This window comes from Marmota monax, unplaced genomic scaffold (genome assembly GCF_021218885.2).
Source record: "Marmota monax isolate L192 unplaced genomic scaffold, Marmota_monax_Labrador192_F-V1.1 WCK01_AAM20220418_F8-fsc00100, whole genome shotgun sequence".
Classification (NCBI taxonomy): Eukaryota; Metazoa; Chordata; class Mammalia; order Rodentia; family Sciuridae; genus Marmota; species Marmota monax.
In genome coordinates, this window is record NW_026693872.1 from 4,878,049 (window position 1) to 4,894,008 (window position 15,960).

Consider the following 15,960-nt stretch of genomic DNA (forward strand, 5'->3'; position numbering starts at 1 on the left):
TTGTATTAATTCATTTAATCCTCACATTAACCCATGAGGCAGAGTCCGTTATTAGGCTTGTTTTATAGACAGACAAACGGAGACAGTGGAAGAGGCTGGCTTTGAACTATGATCTCCTCCCAAACTCATGATCTTAACCACTAGAGTAGACTGCTTCCCAGCTAATAAACCCCACACAGCCAGTGGACGAGAAAGAAACAAATTTCAGTGACTAGTTAGCTCATTTCAATTATTAATTAAGAAAATATTTTCCAAAGTGTACTGCAAAGAAAGCTAGTTCCATGGGGGATTAATAGATGCTATTTTTAAAACATGGTGTGGCACAATAGGTAAGGAAAATGCTGGATTACAAAAGTTTATCAAAACCTGGTTTCTCAAAACCTGTGGTGATGTGTACTAGGAATCTCCAAGAAGAGGCTGAGAATACTATTTCTCAAATTTAATTTTATGATTCAATCCTTCCAGTAGCCCTCCAGATTAGAGTTCTAGGGTAGAGGTTTCCAAACCGTTCTGATTACATATCCCTGATATATGGTTATCCATGAATTTATAAACAAATCAGTCCCTAGGTGAGTAGTTCTCAAAGTGTACTCCCCAGTCCACCACTTAAGCAATGTGGAAAGTATTTAAAATAAAAGAAATTTCTATTTGTGTTTTTGTTGTCTAGTTCTTTTCCAAAATGTATATTTTTATGTACATTTTATAATGTGCATAATAAGATAGGCTCTGACATTTTTTGAAGGCAGTGACATAGACTACTCTTGTCATCACACCTTACCTTCTGAAGGGGCCTTGATTTTCGAGGTAGTGCTGGGGGGGTGATGTGATGAGGGGTGCCAAGGGATGATGCAGACCCACAGCTGTTGAATTCATTTTCTTCCATTTTCTCAGAACCTTGGGCATTTTCTGAGAGGGGATTGTGTGCTGGTGACTTGGAAAGGTTGGGGCTCCTCCCCACTGGCTCAGTAGTGGGTATATCTAAGGACCCACACTGTTCTGGCCTGCATTGGAGGCAGGGGTCATAAGGGTCAGCCTGACAGCAGCCCCAGGGGTCAGCCTGGCCTTTGTTGGGCTCAGGACTTCTCCAGCAATCTGCTGCCATGGCTGTGGAGATGAGGTCAGGGCTAGAGCCAGGCATCTGTCTTTGAGCATGGTTGCTGAGAGGGCTCCGCAGGGCTGCTGCTGGGCCAAAATACCTCAGGTTGTTGGCGCAGGTTGCAATGTCCTGTCCGTGCATACCAAGTCTGGAATGGTGACTCTGAGACATGGCAGAAGGGGGTTGCTGGTATTGCTGCTGCAGAGGATTATGGTGATGGAGAGAAGGGTTCTGGGACTGAGCCTGATGGAGGTAAGAGGGCTGGGGTGAATTTTCCTGGGCTGGTTGGTTTTTCAAGATTGCTGCAAAGTCACTATGGCTGCCTCTACTATTCCCCCGACGGTGGCGTGGTTTGCTCCGATATCGGCTCTTGCTGCTTGAGGTGGACATTTTGGGACTTCCAGATAAAGGGGATGCAGTAGGAGCTACCTCGGTACTGGGGATACCTTCAGATCTCAACAGATCTGGCCTAGGAGAAAAGAACAGGTTTAGTTTTAGACACAAAAACATATTCAAGGGCTGGGGTTGTGACTCAGTGGTAGCACTTGCCTAGCTTGTGGGAGGCTCTGGGTTTGATTCTCAGCACTGCATATAAATAAGGTAACATAAAGGTCTATTGACAAGTAAAAAAAATACTTAAAAAAAAACCACATTCAAATTTGGGGAAATGTACCCCAAGCTCTAAAATATGCTCTTTGAATCAGCAGTCCCATGTGCAGGAATATATCCATTGGATATAACAATGTGCAAAGATGTATGTTGTTATATTACTGTATTGTTTAAAATAGCAAAAACTTGGATACAACCTAAATGTTCACTTACAGAGGATTTCCTTTGTTCCTCCTGAATTTTATTCTGTCTTCCTAATGTAGGTATTCAGTCCTCTTAAAATCATAATTTTACTCTACAGTGCTCTTGATCTCTTCCTCATAATCGTGTGTGTATATTGGTACCAATATGCCGAGGTAAGGGCCTGGGTGTTTACAGCTGGGAATCTGTCCAGTGATGGAGCTGGGCAGATCCCTCAGGGCACCACATGGAAAGAAGTCTGGTACCACAGAAAGGAAACCTCAGGTTCGCTGGACATGAAGCTAAGTTCACGGAGCCTAGACATGGTCCCTTAAAGAGCTGGGACTATGTTCTGTCTATCTTCAGATGAGAAAGGAGTCTTATTTATAGGAGTACTCAGTAAATTTTGAGGAAGAAAAGGAAGGGTCAGAGAAGGGGAAAATGGGAGAGAGCTCATTTTGAGCAGCAGCAGCAAGAAAAGGACTGGTGGGAAGTGACACTGTCATTCTACTTTGATCTTAAAGGATGAAGGTTCTCTTTCAACCCTATTTCCAAGTTCCCACTGGACCAGTCGTGCGCAAGAGGAAGGAGGCCTGAGGTAAATCCTGCCCACTCTGACTCCAACGTCCATAGGCAAACAACAAATGGTTCCTGGGCTGATGAACTGTCTCAAGCTAGAGACTGTAGGATTACCAGAAAGTACCACCGCTTCCTTCCTCCCAGCAAATAGCCTCACCTGTCTTTGGGACCAGACAGATACAAATCAGTAGGAGATTTTAGAACCGGAGAGTCCAAACATTTTTATTTAACAACATAATTCTCTCAAATGAACTATTATGAGAAATCACTATATAAAATGGATATAATAGGCTGTTTGAAAGGGGGTGGGCAGAAGCCTCTGCCACATATGATGAGGAACTCAGAGTCATCCAAAATGGTTCAGGATCTCACAGCCTGCTAGTGACAGAATCCAGATGAGTAGTATGTCCTAGTGTCCTTGGACAGCCAGAGTACAAACTTGATGGTAAATGCAAATTACTTGAGGAGTTTGTTAAAATGAACTTTTTGGTTCAGTAGGTCTGGGTAGGGCCTAAGAATCTGTACTGCTACCAGGCTGTCAGCTGGGCTGTGCTGACAGCCTCACCAAGCACAGCCCGGGCTCATAGGGCCTTAGTAGGCATTGAGCAGTAGGAGATGGACAATCAAAAGCTTATCTTAGTACAGAAGTTCCATGTATTACTAGTTTATGATAAGGGGAGTAGGGTCCTGAGGTCTATCAAAAGCTTTCTGTCCCAGAGTTGAAATTGATGTCCAGCTGGCTGACATGTACTGCAGAAATTGTTTGGACTGAAGAAGTTCTGGGTCTTTTTCTGAGATAAGGGAGCCCTTCCAAGCCTGGGAGGAGGCATCTACTTACAGGGTAACTAGCTATGGTGATATTTAAAGGAAAGTTGAAGTGAAAGTATCTAAAGTCAGGGGAAGGCTGCTCTTACTGAAGCTGGCAGTGCAAAAATCACAGAGTATCCTTGTTACACAGTTTGCAAAGCACTTTACAATATATAAAGTGCCTGGTTCCTACTATTTAAATGTCCAATTTAAAAATATGGGCACTGAGGATCACAGGTTACTTAGCTTGTGCTCATCATAGAGCAGAACACATAACTTGAACCTAAGGTGCTTAATTCCAAGGCACAGTTCCCATTTCAAGCTTATGACTAGTATATATTTAGACTATCTTCATGGATTATATTCACTTGGGACAGGCTCAGAGGATCTAAAATTGAAATCAGCACTCCTTTAGTCCCTAACTAAACACAAACTGAAACCTAGATGTAAGGATGGTGAATGGTTTCTCCTCTGATTACCTCATAGGTCACTGAACTTCTGATTTAGCAATCACAGGACTCTCCAAAAAATATGAAACTTTAATTATTCAAGGGGCAGTCTCAATGGACAGTACAATACTCTGCGAATTGCCTTCCTGGTGTTCTGCTCATATACTTACCAAGCTTTTCCAAGTCAACATAACAGCAAACATAGGTTCATATTTTTAAAAAGTTAAGGGATGGGGAAGTAGTTTACTGTATAGCACTTGCCTCGCTTGCTTGTGAGAGACCCTGGGTTCAATCCCTAGCACCACAACAAAACAAAGAAGTTAAATAGAACGTCCCACTCCCGCCCAAACACACTCCTAGGTTATAAAACTGTAAGCAGAACCAAGGAAGATCTGTAGGTGGACTTTGTCGCTCATTAGCACAAGAAAAGAAATAAAGGCCCTGGGATTTCCGTGAGGATTGTGCCAGGTGCCACCTGAAAAGAGTTTCTTAGAATTTGACCAGAAGATAGTAAGGGCGATAAGTAAAAGCAAAACTGGACTTCATCCATGTTGTTACTCATTAATAGTTTAGATTGACATTAGTCCTGCTGTGGTAGGACAGCCATCATTCAGACAGCCTTAAAATAATCCCTGGTTTGTGTTTTCTCATTACCTTTATTCTTACTGCATTTAGTTCAAATCTCACTATTGAGTCTACACCTCAAGTTTAGGAACACTTCTTTCTGTTATATTAATTTATCTTTATCTAGAATAGAGCCAATTCTTTGTTATTTTGGAGTTATAAGGCTCCAGAGTTTGGTAATAAAAAAGGAGTAAAAAAGTATGACCTTTTTTGTTTTTTTTTTTGGTGCTGAGGATTGAACTCAGGGTTTCGTGCATCTAAGCATATACCGCTATACTATACCTCCAGCCTCTAAGATTAAGATTAAACTAAGAGGGGCTGGGCTATGGCTCAGTGGTAGAGCACTTGCCTAGCATGTGTGAAGCCCTGAGTTTGATCCTCAGCACCACATAAAGATAAATATAGAAAATAAAGGTATTGTGTCCATCTATAATTTTTTAAAAACAATGTGTACTTCTTTTTTTTTATACATATATTTATTTTTTAGGTGTAGATGGACACAACACAACACAATGCCTTTATTTTCATGTGGTGCTGAGGATCGAACCCAGGTCCCACCGATATTAGGCAGCGCTCTACCGCTGAGCCACAATCCCAGCCAGTCCATCTATAATTTTAAAAAAAATGATTAAACTAATAAAAGGCATTTGTAAAAATGGGAAAGGATTTTTAAAAACTATTCAAAACACTCTCTCTCTCTCTCTCTATATATATATATATATATATTTATATATTTATATTTATTTATATATTTTAATTGTAGGTGGGCACAATATCTTTATTTATTTATTTTTATATGGTGCTGAGGGTCAAACCCAGTGACTCATGTATGCTAGGTAAGCACTCTTCCACTGAGCTACAACTCCAGGCCTCAGAACACTATTTTTTGAACACCTATGATTTGAAAGGTGATTCTACATTATTTAAAATTCACAAAAACCCTATGTAGCATTAGAATGAGGGGGATAATATGGTTAGATATAGGTAATTATCAAAGCTCCTCTTTGGTAATGAGTTATTACATTATTAAAAAGAACTAAGTGTATAAATAAAAGTAGTCCATGTATGAACCATGTGTCATAAATAAAGAATTATGATTAACTCAATTCTGTGTTCTAGCGGTCATAAAAATAAAAATAAATAAATCTCATGTACTGTGATTATACCATTTTACCCATAAGGGCACTGGGGTTGGAAGAGGCTGAATGGTATGGCTCAAGTCACAGAGCTGACAAAGGAGGGCTGGGATTTGAACCCAGGTCTGACTAGTCCCCACTGTATTTCTCTCCTCTATTTAGTTCTAGGACAATAAATATCCATGTCTCACATAGTAAAACCTAGATTTCTAGAGTCTAAGCCATTTTCTTTACCTTCCTACTCTATTTTATCTAAAGCTGATGTGCTATCAATGAGTTACAGAAGTTGCCTCATCTATCATACTATGAGAATGTGTTTTGGGGGATTATCATCCCATTTCTCTGAATATAAAGTGGGAATGGTGTCTCACCGCTTGGTCTGCACCCCAGCTTTGTGAGGCACTCCCTTTCTTTTCATGAGTTTCTCCATGGCATTGGGGTGGATTATTGGACGGACAGGGTGTCGTTTGTAGGTCCCTGGATACTTCTTTTCTACTGCTTGTTCTCGCCTGTAGGATGAAAGAAAAAGCCACATAGCAGTCACAGCAGACAGAAAGGATGGGCAGAATGTTTTCACAGGCGAATTCTACCCCTAAATTCTGGCCACATTTAACAGGTAAAGGCTATTTGAATAAAAAGGTTAATGATAATAATAAAAATGAAGATACTAAATTCAAATTAACCTGACTTCATTCTACTTTTCAGCTCACAGACTTAGTTGGGCCTTTCTCTTCCTTAACACAACACAATGGCCAAAGTTCTTATTTTTAGTAGCTGCTGCTCTAATCAGGACCTCAGGGATTTCTTGCCACCATTAGGGATACCTTGAAATATTTTTAGCAGCCATTTTACTTCCCCAGGGGGCAGTAAGCTCTCACATAATCACACCAATTTCTTGAAATAAACTTGCATCTTCCTCTGAACCACGCAGGAGGGTGAAGTATTAAAAAAAAAAAAAAAAAAAAAAAGCCAGTCCAGAGCATGTTCCCAGCTCTGTACTGACTCCACTTATCTACTTGCCTGACCAGGGCAGGGACCTGGACATAGCACTTCCCTCAAGGAATGTTGGGTGAATAAATAAAATATCTTCCAGTTCTGAGTGGCAGCAACATGCAAGAGGAGTAATTTCTGTTGATTGACAGATTCGAATCAATAAGGACCTTCTTTGGTCTGGGTACATACTTAATGAGCTCCTTCTCCCGCATTTCTAGCTGCAGCATGATGGCACTCAGTTCCATGTATAAATTATTAGCCCGCTCAAGTTTTCTTTCATAATGTTCACGAATATCCAAAGCATGCCTATCAGAGAAAACATAGAATCAGTGAGGCTAACTTTGGGGAGAACAAAGGTCAGTTCTAATGAAATAAGAAACAGGACAGTTTACTTCAAAAACCAAGGACACTATTTTTAAAGCTCCCTTGTTTGACACAATGATTCAGATAAGGAGTGAGAGATGGAAAATCCAAGCTTTTTACTTGGTTTATCCTTAAGGGTCCATCCAGCAGGACAGAAAACCAGGAGGGGCCTGGGTTTGTAGCTCAGTGGTAGAGCACTTGCCTAGCACATATGAGGCACTGGGTTCGATCCTTAGCACCACATAACAGTAAATAAATAAAATAAAAGTATTGTGTCCCTATACAACTAAAAAAATACTTTGAAAACAACAAGAAGAAGAATGAACACCAATCTTCTTCAAATTATCTAATGAAATAGAAATGGAGGAAACCCTTCCAAACTCATTCTATGAAGCTAGTATCATCTGGATACCAAAACCAGACAAAGAACATCAAGGAAAAAAAAATTCAGACCAATATCCCTGATGAGCATAGATGCAAAATTCTTAATAAAATAATGGCAAGTCACATACAAAAACATATTAAAAAGAGTACACCATGATCTAGTGGGGTTCATCCCAGGGATGCAAGGTTGGTTCAGCATACAGAAATCAATAAACATAATTCATTACATCAATAGACTTAAAGGCAAGAATCACATGCTTATCTCGAAAGATGCAGAAAAAGCATTTGATAAAATACAGCATCCATTTGTGTACAAAACACTAGAAAAACTAGGGATAGTAGAAATATACCTCAACATTGTAAACACTATATATTCTAAACCCAAGACCAACATAATTCTAAGGAGAAAAATTGAAAGCATTCCCTCTAAAAACTGGAACAAAACCAGGATGCCCTCTTTCATCACTTCTACTCAATATAGTCCTGGAAACTCTAGCCAGAGCAATTAGACAAAAGAAAGAAATTAAAGGGATCCAAATAGGAAAAGAAGAACTCAAACTATCCTTATTTGCTGACGACATGATTCTCTATTTATAAGACCCAAAAACTCCACCAGAAAACTTCTAGAACTAATAAGTGAATTCAGCAAAGTAGCAGGATACAAAATTAACACCCACAAATTAATTGCATTCTCATACATCAGTGATGAATCAACTGAAAGAGAAATTAGGACAACTATCCCATTCACAATAGCCTCAAAAAATATTTGAAAATCAATCTAACAAAAGAAGTGAAAGACCTTTATGGTGAAAATTACAGAACACCATAGAAAGAACTTGAACAAAACCTTAGAAATATCTTCCATATTCTTGCATAGGCAGAATTAATATTGTCAAATAGCTATACTACCAAAAGCAGATTTAATGAGATTCCTATTAAGATTTCGATGACGTTCTTCACAGACATGGAAAAAGCAGTCATGAAATTCATTTGGAAAAACAAGAGGCCCAGAATAGCCAAAGCAATCCTCGGAAAGAAAAGTGAAGCAGAAAGCATTATGATACCAGACCTTGAATTATACTACAGAGCTATAGTAACATAAACAATATGGTACTGACACCAAAAGAGACTTGAAGACCAAATAGAATAGAAGACACAGAGACAAAACTACATAGTTATCTCAAACCTGATAAAGGTACCATAAACATACATTGGAGAAACGATAGCCTCTTCAATAAATGGTACTGGGAAAACAAAAATCCATATGTAATCAAATGAAATTAGATCCCCATCTCTCACCCTGCACAAAACTCAACTCAAAGCGGATTAAGTATTAGACCAGAGACCCTGTGCCTATTGGAAGAAAAGGTAGGACCAAATCTCCATCTTGTTGGCTTAGGAACCACATTCCTCAACGAGACTTCTAAAGCACAAGAAGTAAAATCAAGAATCAATAAATGGGGTTGTATCAAACTAAAAAGCTTCTTTACATCAAAGGAAACAATCAAGAACATGAAGAGAGAGCCTATGGAATAGGAGAAAATGTTTGTCACCTGCGTCTCATATAGAGCATTGATCTCCAGAATATAATAAAGAACTCAAACAACTTAACACCAAGAAAAAAAAACCCACAAAACAAACAAACACAAAAAAGCAAAAACAAAACAAAACAAAAAACACAAAACCAACAACAACGAAACCCCCCACAAATTATCTAATCAAAACATGGGCATAGGGACTGCGCAGACACTTCACAGAAGAAGAAATACAAATGGTCAACAAATATATGAAAAAATGTTCAACATCACTAGAAATTAGAGAAATGCAAATTAAAACTACACTGAGATATCACCTCACTCCAGGCAGAATAGCCATTATCAAGAATACAAGTAACAATAAATGTTGACAAGGATGTGGGGGAAAAAAGCACATTCACACATTGCTGGTAGGACTGCAAATTGATGCAACCACTGTGGAAAGTAGTATGGAGATTCCTCAGAAAACTTGGAATAATGGAACCAGCATTTGACTCAGTTATCCCACTCCTTGGCATGTATCCAAGGGACTTAAAATCAACATACTATAGTGACACAGCCACATCAATGTTCATAGCAGCTCAATTAACAATTGCTAAGCTATGGAACCAACCTAGGTGCCCTTTAATAGATGAATGGTAAAGAAAACATAGTACATGTACACAACTGAATATTACTCAGCCATAAAGAAGAATGAAATTATGGCATTTGCTGGTAAATGGATAAAACTAGAGACTATCATGCTAAGTAAAATAAGCCAATCCAAAAAATCAAAGGCCAAACATTCTCTTTGATGATGCTGACTCACAATAGGAGGTCAGGAGGGAGGAATGGGGGTTCACTGGATTGGAAAGGGAAGAGTAGGGGGAAGAGCATGGGGATGAGAATGGGAAAGATAGTAGAATGAATTGGACATAACTTTCCTATGTTTATATATGAATACATGACCAGTGTAACTCCACATCATGCACAACCACAAGAATGGAAGTATGCTATATCAAAATACATTTTGCTGTCATGTATAATTAAAAAGAACAAATACAAAAAAGTTAAAAAAAAACACTTAGCATTTCAAAACTGGCCTATGACACATTCTAAAAAAAAATAACTGATAAAAAATTGTACATATTTACAGGTATTTTATGATGTCCTGATACATTGTATAATGTTCAAATCAGGGTAAACATGTATCTCCTGAAACAATTACCATTTCTTTCCTGTGTGTGTATGAGGGGTACTGGAATGTACCAGATTCTCATGCATGCTAGTCAAGTGCTCTACCACTGTACATCCCCAGTCCTTTCTGTCTGATGTTTGATATAGGGTCTATTCCTGTTGCCAAGGCTGGCCTCAAATGTAAAATCCTCCTGCTTCAACCTCCTGGGATTACAGGCAAGCACCACTATGCTTGGCAATTATAATTTCTTTATGGTAAAAATATTCAAAATCTTGTATTCTAGCTTTTTTTTTTTAAATTTAAGAATATATATACAGTACAATCTTGTTATAGTCACCCTACTGTGCAACTTCTTCTTTCTCTTATCTAACTATAACAGTATCCCTTGAAGAACTTTTTTTCATCTGTCCTCCCCTTCAGTCTCCTCAGACTCTGGTAACCATAATTCTATACTTAACTTCTAGAAGATTGACTCTTTTAGATTCCACAGGAGAACTAACTATTAGGGGAACTTTTAAGGAGCATAATAATAACAAGCAGAGGTGAAAGGTGTGTAGAAAATGAAATGGTGATTCATAAGAAGCATTCCTCATATCTGAAGATCTGAGGTAGGAAGAAGTAGAGGAAGAGAGATCAGCTGACCTGAGTTCTTCTCTGCGCCTCCGAATCAGTTCTTCATCTAATCGGTGTATACAAGTTCCTTCACTTTTGATCTTCTCAAAGTGTTTTTTAACTTCTTCTCTCCATTCAGCCTGGGTGAGAAAAACTTGATTTTGTTAGTACTCAAGGTGTTTTAATCTCTGGTATAATCATAGGATCAGGCACAAGGTATTTTGCCTGAATGCTTCTACATGCTTTTTTCTATGTGCTTCCTGCACGTGCCTAATTCAAAATGGGTGTTCAAGAAATATTAGTTGATTGATAGCAAAATATCTCATGCTATTGAATCTGCATGCCCCTCCCCATGTTCTGTATATCTACTCTAGAATATGATGTTATGTCTTTCCCAGTTTCCCAGCAGCAATGGTCACCAGAAACAACAATATAGCTGGCACACTGGCCATCACCTCTGGAATGAAAGAACTCAATTTAAGTCAATACAGTGGCCGAGAATATGGCCAGAAAGAACAGCTCTGATAACCACTTGGGTACATGTATGTGTCTGTGAGAAAATGATCACCCTTAAAACTGGCACCAGAATTCCTTCTGTGCTTTGTTTAGGAAAATATCTTGAAAAAATATGTGCAGTAGAAGATCCCAGAGCATACACAGCAGAAGATGGGAATAAACATATGGGAAATTATATAGAAATTGGGAACTGAGGGAGAAAACAAGGAGACATTATATAATTTCCCCAAATTATCTGTTTTACATCAATTTTTTATGTAGAAAATAATATAATCATTTAGAAAATGATCATCCTGCTTGCTTATTTACAATATACTAGGTTCTTTTTATATGTTGACTATTGGAGAGGGTTTTCTCCCAGCTGGTTGACTTTCACTGAGCAGGCACCAAACCTGCTCAATGTCTTCAAAATGCCAGGATAAAGAATATAGTATCCCATTGTTGGGCAGGAGTCTTTGACAGCATTTCAACAGTATATGAAGGTTAAGTTAAGCCCCCAGTAATGCTTCTCTCTGAATCATCAGATCAAAGCCATGGAGTAGGAATTGTATTTCAACTTTAAGAGGTCAAAGAATGATAAACAAAAGATTTTAGAACAAAGAAGGATAAAGGAGAGGGTCAGATTTAGGCCTGAAAACATCCTCTCTTGTGCAAAAACATGTTAATGGATTCCAGGGCAATACTTAAAGAAGGTACCAAGAAAAGGAATATCTCCCTCTGGTGGTAAGGAATCAGATATTACAGGTCAGGTTTTAATTCTAGAGGCAGTAAACCTCCGGAAGCTTGCTTTTCATTATAGGAAACTTAAAAGATAACCTTCTGAAGCTTTAAATCTGTAAGAAACTAGGTTTCTACAAGTAAATTCCTTCCTGGGAAAAGGAAACAAGGTCATGGGAAAACAACAGAAACTGACCAAAAGTGTGTTTTCCTCAAAGGTATCATATTCCTAGAAGAAGATAATTTGGAGTTTCATCACATGTACTTAGAATATGTTAATAGGAGTTGTGATTTGACTTAATCTGCCATTAAGAACTACCTGGCTTATCTGAAGAAATGCAGGGCAGGCAGGCCAGTACCCAATTTGCACAGAGACGGAGGAGCTACTGAGAGAGGGAAGAGTGTGCAGGAGCTTGGCCTATAACAGAGCCACTGTCACAGGAATGGATGGGACATTTCCCATAGTTTCACTAACATACTTGTAAAACATCAGGCCATGGCCACCTTTCACACAGTGTAAATCAACAGGGAAAGGAAGAGCTCATCACACAAACAGAACAACATGCAGCTTTGGAATCCTGGGAACTGTAGAGCTCTGCTGCAGCAGAGAGCAGCTCCCAGAGTGGGAGGGCAGTCCCTTAAGGATATGGCAGCATCTAATGGATGGCAACTAGGAATACAATCTTATAGCAGAAAACAGTGAGGGCTCACCAATATGGAAATGCCCAGCTGTGCCAGAAGGGAGAGGGCTGTGTTTATTCAGAGTCAGGAGAAAGGACAGCAGATGACAAGATGAGACTATTTGAGATCTCTCCTCCTCCCTGGGAATTCCCTGAAAATGCATAGTGTAGTGTGTAGGTGTGGAAGAAGGAGGGTGCTTCACAAGACCCGTGTAAGCAAGTAAGGGAACAATCAAGTGAAACCTGGATCACTCCATTAATGATATCCCCTTTACCTCCCAGAGAAGGCCTAGGGAAATCTGTGCCATTTAGAAGGTTTCTATAGTTACTCAGTAGATGTATGAAGCTTTTGTATCAAAAAAATTGATTCTATTTATGTCCCATAATATAGATATCAAAATGAAGTTGAATCAACAGATGAATGGATAGAATGTGGTATTATACAACAGAATACTATTCAACTACAAAAAATAATGAAGTTCTGACAAATGCTACAATATATATGAACCTTGAAAACATGCTAAGTAAGTGAAACAAGCCCTAAACTAAGGACAAACATTTTATGATTCCAGTTAAGTGAAATATCTAGAATAGGCAAATTCATAGAGACTGAAAATAGAATAGAGATTATCAGAGATCAGAGGAGGGAAAGGGGGTTATTGCTTAATTAGGGTTGATGAAAATTTTTGGAAATAGTAGTGACCACTTACAACATTGTGAATGTAATGATGAAAGCCATTGAATTAGACACTTAACCTAGTAAGATGATAAACTTTATACTATATTTATTTTACATAATTTTTATAAAGGAAAAAAATGTCGAGCCAGTTACAGGTTAGTTCAAGGAATAGAGAAGCAAGATGCTGGGGGCTTAGGAGTAGGAATCATAGATTCTGAATCAGAAAAACCTTAGAGAGCATCCAGTCCAGTTCTTAACTGGTACTCAGTTCCTCTTTACTGCCTCCCCAGTGTGAGGACCTAGCTTTGGCACCTAATCACTCGTGAGAAGCATACTTGTAAGGCAGCACAGGCTAGCCCCAGGACAAATGCAGTTATCTCTTTAACCACTCTCTGGGTGGTTACAGTGTGGTATGATGGGATCTGGAATGTCCCCAAAGTCTCCTGTGTTCAGAGGTGGAGCTTGTGGTTAGTGATTAGATCACGGGACTCTCCCCTTCTGGCTGAATGGACTACTGGGAGGTGGAACCTCATTGGAGGAAGGTCACGGAGGGTGTGCCCGAGAAGGATTTGTCTTCTCTCTGGCAATCCTCTCTCTGCTTCCTGGCTGCCAGGAGCTGAGCAGCTGTCCTCTGCCATATCCTTCTTCCATGCTCTTCTGCCTTGCCTCAGGCCCAGAGCTATGGAGTTGGCTAACCATGGATTAAGTTGTTTAAGTCAGGTATTTTGGTCATAGCAATGAAAAACTAACAATAGTGGCTTTCAAGAGGAAGCAAGAATGGTGCAAAAGCAGAGGATGGTGCAAGAATTTAGAAACTGAGCATAGGACCCAACTAGCAGCTGTTTTCTAAAGGCCAATATGAAATACAGCTGAATACCAGGAGCAATAATTGCCTCTTTGAAGAAATGGGTGATTGTCTGGGAGTGAGTAACAGCCTTGGCAGAATCTAATATTGTGCTGAAATCCGTTGCTTTGTCATCTGTTCTATAAGCATCTTTACACATGTGCTGCTGCTGAAGCCCTTTTTCTCAGGAAGGGGTCAGCTGGACACTTGGCAGCACTCCTGACTGACCAGTTTGGTGGAAGGTGGAGTTCAGGAGCTAACAGCCACTGATTGAAAATGACACTGAGAACATCTTGTCAGCAGGTGAAAGGGGGCAAGGCCTCAGGTATAATACTGCTCTGGCAAGAGCAAAACTCCGTGTACGTGAAACAATCAGATCTTCCCTATTGGGGCATGATGAAGTCAAAACACAATTACTAGGAGTTTTTTTTAGCTACCTTCTTATTCATCTCAGGAGTTCATCTTAAAAAGCATCCAGAAGGTAACAACTCAAAGGACGCTTTATTTGTATAGCTTTGTGGGAGGTGAATAACATTTTATAATCACACAGTTCTTAATAGTTTTTGCTGTACCTGCATTTTAATCTTTTCATTTGATTGTCACAGAAACTCCCTAAAAGAAGATACAATTATCTTCCTTGTTTGGATGGGTAAGCTGAGGGTTAGAAAACTTAGTGACTTATTCAAGGTCACGTAGTATATAGTGACTCACTAGACAGTTCATAAATATTTTACTAACATTAGTCAGAGATAGTCTCAGTTTCAGACCTAGAGTCAGATCAGCTTATAAATACCTGAAAAAAATCTTGAAACTAGCAAGAATAGCAGATTTGGGGTTGTTGAAGGAGAAGTGAAATTTTACATTGGAAGAAAAATGTGAATGGATTAATAAATATTAAAAGTGCTGTTATGGCCAGAAAAGGTGGTGCATGCCTGTGATCACAGCAGCTTGGGAGGCTGAGATAGGAGGACTGGGGGGTTCAAAGCCAGCCTCAGCAATGGCGAGGCACTAAGCAACTCAGTGAGACCCTGTCTCTAAATAAAATACAAAAAAATAGGGCTGGGGATGTGGCTCAGTGGTTGAGTGGCCTTGAGTTCAATCCCTAGTACCAAACAAAACAAAACAAACAAACAAACAAAGTGATAACAACAAAAAAGGGCTGTTATGGTCTGAATATTTGTACTTCCCCCACTCCAAATTCATATGTTGAAATCTTAACTCCCAAAGTAAAGGTATTAGAAGGTGGAGTCCTTTGGGGAGGTGCTTAGGTCATGAGAACTTACCTATTTTTAATGGAATAAGTATCCTCAGAAAGCAGGCACAAGGGAGTTTGTTGACCCTTTGCCATGTGAGGACACAGTGAGAGGGCATCATCAATGAACCAGAACTTGGGCCCTTACCAGACCCCAAATCTGCTGGTGGTTTGAACTTGATCTTGGACTTCCCAGACTCAGAACTATGGGGAAAAAATTTCTGTTGTTTATAAACCATCCAATCTATGGTATTTTGTTGTAGCAGCCCAAACTAAGGCAGATGCCCAATGTACTACATTTTCTCTTCAATTTTCTCCCCAAAGAAATTTTCCTGAGCTCAGTGTAGATACTCCATGCTTTGGGTATCTCAATAATAAAATAGGCTGGCCCTTTAAGGATACTGACTCTTGATATTTAGTTGCTCAAGTTGAACTAGCTTCACAGTGGGAGAACGCCAGTAAAATTTATTTTACAGAGAACTTCAGTAAAAATCTGTTTAGAATTTGAAATTTTCCAAATATATACAATAGAACTGACTGTCTCAATGGCTTGTCAGTTAAGAGTACTTTAAAATATTTTTATAATTGGGATATGTAGTTTTATTGTAAAAGAAGCAAAGCTCTGATTGCAACCATATGCTAAGGTTTGAATGATTTCCTGGAGTATTCACTATCATTCTCTTTCATTTCACAAAAGGACTGTCTTTTCAGAATACTAGCAGAAGACA

General features: G+C 39.2%; 1 protein-coding gene across 4 annotated transcripts in view; it reads right to left on the minus strand.

The window, feature by feature from the left end:
• The window catches only part of Map3k13 (mitogen-activated protein kinase kinase kinase 13), a 166,421-nt gene that overhangs the window by 11,741 nt on the left and 138,720 nt on the right, over nt 1-15,960 (minus strand). For all 4 annotated transcript variants that reach the window (XM_046462653.2, XM_046462654.2, XM_046462657.2 and 1 more), the window contains 4 exons: nt 10,575-10,684; nt 6,663-6,779; nt 5,852-5,989; nt 779-1,565 (listed from right to left, as the gene is read on the minus strand). In XM_046462653.2, the coding sequence (XP_046318609.1) occupies nt 779-1,565; nt 5,852-5,989; nt 6,663-6,779; nt 10,575-10,684 (1,152 nt within the window). The remainder of the gene's footprint in view (nt 1-778; nt 1,566-5,851; nt 5,990-6,662; nt 6,780-10,574; nt 10,685-15,960) is intronic.